Consider the following 4,990-nt stretch of genomic DNA (forward strand, 5'->3'; position numbering starts at 1 on the left):
AACACTGTCTGTAGCTGGTCTTCTCTTGGAAGAGCCCTGCTTCTCACATGGACAACTGTATTTTGGCTGCTCAAGAGTGGGCAGCAACAAAAAACCTATTTGTATATGCTCCACAAGGGAAAACAAGGAACATAGTTTACAATGAGGTGTTATAATCACAACAGCAAGAAAGTATGTACATGATCACCTTTTACGAAACTTCATTGACTTTCATATATTTATATTGATATACATATATATACATGTGTTTGAGTGCGTGTGTGTATATACATCTCTATATATAAAGATGATGCGTAGTCTAGACGGCGTTTTTAGATTTCATTATTCTCTTTAACCCGGGCAACGCCGGGCATTTCTGCTAGTTATTAATAAGTTTGATGTTACTTCTCTTCATTTAATGAAGTTTATTTGTATTGTGCTTCTGTGTATATGCCAGTGTTATAAAAGGTGCTTATCATTAAAGATGTAGTTTAATTCCTTCTGGACCAAAGATGAGTCCATGGTAATATGCCGTGTAATTCAAATATGTAGCTAAGCCACAAGATTTTTGATTTTAGAAGTAATGCATTAAAATTCTTGCTCATATTTGTGTTATTCCCTTTTGGACAAGGACATTGATACTGAATGATTGATATGAGGTCTGGGAGTTGGACCACGAAGACAAAAGATGAAAGGCAAGTCACATTGAGCTGGCAAATTCAGATTTGTTGAGTTCATTTGTAATAGTGATAGAAGATGCAGGTAGGGACTATAACTCATAGACTGGCAGGAAACAAGATACAAAAATTGCTGCAAAGTTTTGTAGTTACTTTTTGGACATATATTTACATGAAAGATAAGAAAGATTGCAAAATATATTTGGTGGAGTAAGTGGCCACTTGATGAATTCAATGTGATTGCGGGAGTGCTATCAAATCCAGTCACTTTGTAGTGTATAACATTTATAACACTGAGAAGCTATGTCTGCTTTCCCTATTTCCCATAACGGTTTAGTACTTCATAAATGACCTTTACTAAACTAATTATCAGTCACTTATTAATCCCTGTTTTGGAGAAATAATAAGTCAGCTTAATTTAATATCTACAATGTATTTTGTTGTTTTATTTTCCAGTTGTGTTTCCATGATAGTGTGCATTGAAATATCTGGCATTTACACTATATTCATCAAACAAGTTTTTTTCTTTAAGCTTATATGTCTAATTTTTTTTTATGGGCATTTGTCATTCTTGACACTAGCCATTTAGTCTGTTAAGTGAAATTGGTACTATTTTAGACAGTATTCTATGAAAATGGCTTTACTGATAGACCTGTATGAATCTAACCAGTTTATTACTGTTTCTGAAGATCATTATCATAAAACTACTTGGCTAAAGCAAACTTTTTTTTAACAGATTACTTCTGTTATCATATTTGGTTGATTTTGGGAATTAATTTTCAACTTGTATGTTTGTATTTTATTGTAAGCTTATGGTAATGGAAGTGATGTTCTGACAGACCCAAGGCCTTAATTATGACATGGGACCAAGATCAAACTAGACTGTTTAGATCTGCCATTGTAACCTGGAAAAAACAAACAAATAGCAGAAAAGCATGTATATCCAAAGATTTAAAGTTTGCTCATATTGCATGTAGGAATGAGAGAATTGAAGAATTCCAGATTGCAAGAGAGTTTAGTTGAATCATGTTGTCATTGGTGGAAGAAGTATTATTTAAAACAATATTGATGCACTTCTTAGCTGTGATAGTGAAAAGAGCATTACAGTAATGTCAGGATGAGAAGGTTTGAAGAAATATGAACGAGGTAGTGAAAACCTATATCTTATGGAAACAACAAAAGTTACAATTTTGGTTAGTAAGGCAATAGAAATTACGAAAACAGGAAGTTACAGGTCTTTTGGTTTTTGCAGGAAATTGTCATCCCCAGTGACTTGTGTAGCATTAATGTTATCAGCCTATTACAAGAGCAAGGAAACTATATTATATTTGGAGAACATGAGGAGAGAGAGAGAGAGAGAGAGAGAAAAAGTGGGGGTAATTATAGATATTTCAGTTTATGAAACTAGTAGAAAGAGTTGTACGAAAGTGAGTACAAGTTTGAAGCTGGTTGAGATGCAGTTGGCTTTCTACTAGGATGTGAATTCACTAGACAGTTCTAAATCCTTTGTCCCCTCACCCAAGTATCCTACAGTCTTCCTTATTTTGTGACCTGTAGATGCCAAGGTGCAGCCAAATAACTAATGAGAAATTTCTGGCAGTTTATATAGATAAGCAAAGTTAAATTAAAACTGAGATTTTAATTTAATTTGAACACTTTAATATATTTGGTTCTAGGATGGGTGATATGAAGAGATCAAAAGCAGCATTGAGTAGATTGACATATATGAAGGATTAACGAATTGTTCTTATGATAAAGATACAAAAAAAAAAAATGAAAATATATAAACAATAAAACTCAAAACAAATACCTTGTGTCCCCTACATGGAAGTCCTCAGTATATGTTACTTCGTGTACATCTCTTTTTTTTTTTTTAAATGTGTTGTATATCTTATGTCTTATATTTTCTTTTTGCAGTTGGTCTTCCAGAAAGGTGATCTTATCACGGTAACCCAGGTAGTAGATGGTGGATGGTGGGAAGGTACTCTAAATGGTAAAACTGGCTGGTTCCCAAGTAACTATGTGAAAGAGTATAAACCTGGTAAATAATTGACTTTTATTCCTCATTTTCACTGATTTTTTTCAACTATTTATATCTTCACATGCAATTTTAATATTTTTAAACTTAGTTTTCATCTAACTTTCTACTTACTTCACTTCTTTCTTTTCATCATCATCATCATGGCATGGATTGGATGGTTTGACTGAGAACTGGCAAGCTGGGAGGCTGCACCAGGCTCCATTCTGATTTGGCAAGGTTTCTACAGCTGGATGCCCTTCCAAATGCCAACCACTCTGAGAGTGTAGTGGGTGCTTATATGTGCCACCAGCATGGGAACCAGTCAGGCAGCACTGGCATTGACCATGCTCAAATGGTGTTTTTTATGTGCCACCAGCATGGGTGCCAGTTAGAAGGCACTGGCAGTGAGCTGGCAGAATCGTTAGCATGCCGGGCAAAATGTTTAGCGGTATTTCGTCTGCCGCTACATTCTAAGTTCAAATTCTGCCGAGGTCGACTTTGCCTTTCATCCTTTCGGGGTCGATTAAATAAGTACCAGTTATGCACTGGAGTTGGTATAATCGACGTAATCTGTTTGTCTGTCCTTGTTTGTCTTCTCTATGTGTAGCCCCTTGTGGGCAATAAAGAAATAAGAAGGCACTGGCATCATTCATGCTCGAATAGTGGTTTTTATGTGCCAGTCAGGCCACACTAGTATCAGCCACCCTTGAATGGTGGTTTTTACATGCCTCTGACATGGGTGCTAGTCAGGCAGCACTGGCATCGGCCATGATCAAATGGTACTTTTTATGTACCACCAGCATGGGTGTGGCACTGGCATCAACCATGACTACGATTTCACTCGGTTCAACAGGTCTTCACAAGGATGGCATATTGCCCAATGATTGAAGGGTACTTTTAAATGGGCCAGTTATGCGACACTGGCGTTGGCCTTGACTATGATCTCATTTAGCTTTCTGAGTTTTCTCAAGCATAGCATATCTCCAAAAGTCTCAGTTGCTTGTCATTGCCTCTGTGAGGCCCAACGTTTGAAGGTCGTGCTTCATCACCGCCTCCCATGTTTTCCTGGGTCTACCTTTTCCACAGGTTCCCTCCACTGTTAGGGTTTGACACTTCTTCACACAGCTCTCCTCATCCATACATAGCACATGACCATACCAGCACAGTCGTCTCTCTTGCACACCACATCTGATGATTTTTATGTCCAAATTTTCTCTCAAGGCACTTGCACTCTGTTGTGTATGCACACTGACATTACACATCCAGCAGAGCATACTAGCTTCATTTTTTTCAAGTCTACGCATGTCCTCAGCACTCACAGCCCTTGTTTCACTGCTGTGTAGCATGGCTGTTCGCACACATGCATCATACAGTCTACCTTTCACTCTGAGAGAGAGACCCTTTGTCACCAGCAGAGGTAAGAGCTCTCTGAACTTTGGCCAGGCTATTCTTATCCTAGCAGCTACACTCTCAGAGCATCCACTCCTGCTACTGACTTGGTCAGCTCAGCTAGGTAACGGAAGCTATCAATTACTCCTGGCATGTGATGGAATCTGTTTTCTGTACATCTTGGGTGTTTATTGCACTTGTGCATCTGCCACACACCAAAACTATCTTCCTAGTTAACCTTCCTTTGATATTGTTGCACTTCTTATGTGTCCATAGCTTACACCGGGTACATCTTATGGAGTTTCTACCTATGACTTTTCTACAGATTGAGCAAGGCCATCTGTCTGAAGAGATTTGTGATTTGTCCGCCTTCCTACTTACTAAGACTTTGGTTTTTGCTAGGTTAACTCTAAGGCCCTTTGATTCTACAGCTTGCTTCCACATCTAAAATTTCTTCCTTAGTTCTGGTAGTGATTTGGCTATAAAAACAAGGTCATCAGCATAGAGGAGCACCTGGGGCAGCCCGTCTTAAATTCCTCTGTTATTGTCTGGAGAGGACTATGTTGAACAAGTGGGGACTGATCCTTGGTGAACCCTTACGTCTACCCTAAATTCATTGCTATATTTGTTGCTAACCTTTACCTTACTGACAGCATCCCTGTACATGGCTTGTATTACTCTCACCAATCACTCATCTATCCTTAGCTTCCACATTGACCATTAGATAAGAGAACAGGGAACTCTGTCAAAGGCTTTCTCCATGTTGACAAAAGCCAGGTACAGACTAGATATTTCTCCTGCAGTTGCCTAACCTGGAATATATAGCATCAGTCATGCTCCTGCTTGGCACAAATCTGAACTGCATCTCATCTACATATACATACATACATATATATATATATATATATATATATATATATATATA

General features: G+C 38.0%; 1 protein-coding gene across 21 annotated transcripts in view; it reads left to right on the forward strand.

Moving 5' to 3' along the window:
* The window catches only part of LOC106874470 (rho guanine nucleotide exchange factor 7), a 206,499-nt gene that overhangs the window by 38,631 nt on the left and 162,878 nt on the right, over window positions 1-4,990 (forward strand). For all 21 annotated transcript variants that reach the window (XM_052966471.1, XM_052966465.1, XM_052966469.1 and 18 more), the window contains exon 2: window positions 2,574-2,697. In XM_052966471.1, the coding sequence (XP_052822431.1) occupies window positions 2,574-2,697 (124 nt within the window). The remainder of the gene's footprint in view (window positions 1-2,573; window positions 2,698-4,990) is intronic.

The sequence above is a fragment of the Octopus bimaculoides genome, chromosome 3, assembly GCF_001194135.2.
Source record: "Octopus bimaculoides isolate UCB-OBI-ISO-001 chromosome 3, ASM119413v2, whole genome shotgun sequence".
NCBI lineage: Eukaryota > Metazoa > Mollusca > Cephalopoda > Octopoda > Octopodidae > Octopus > Octopus bimaculoides.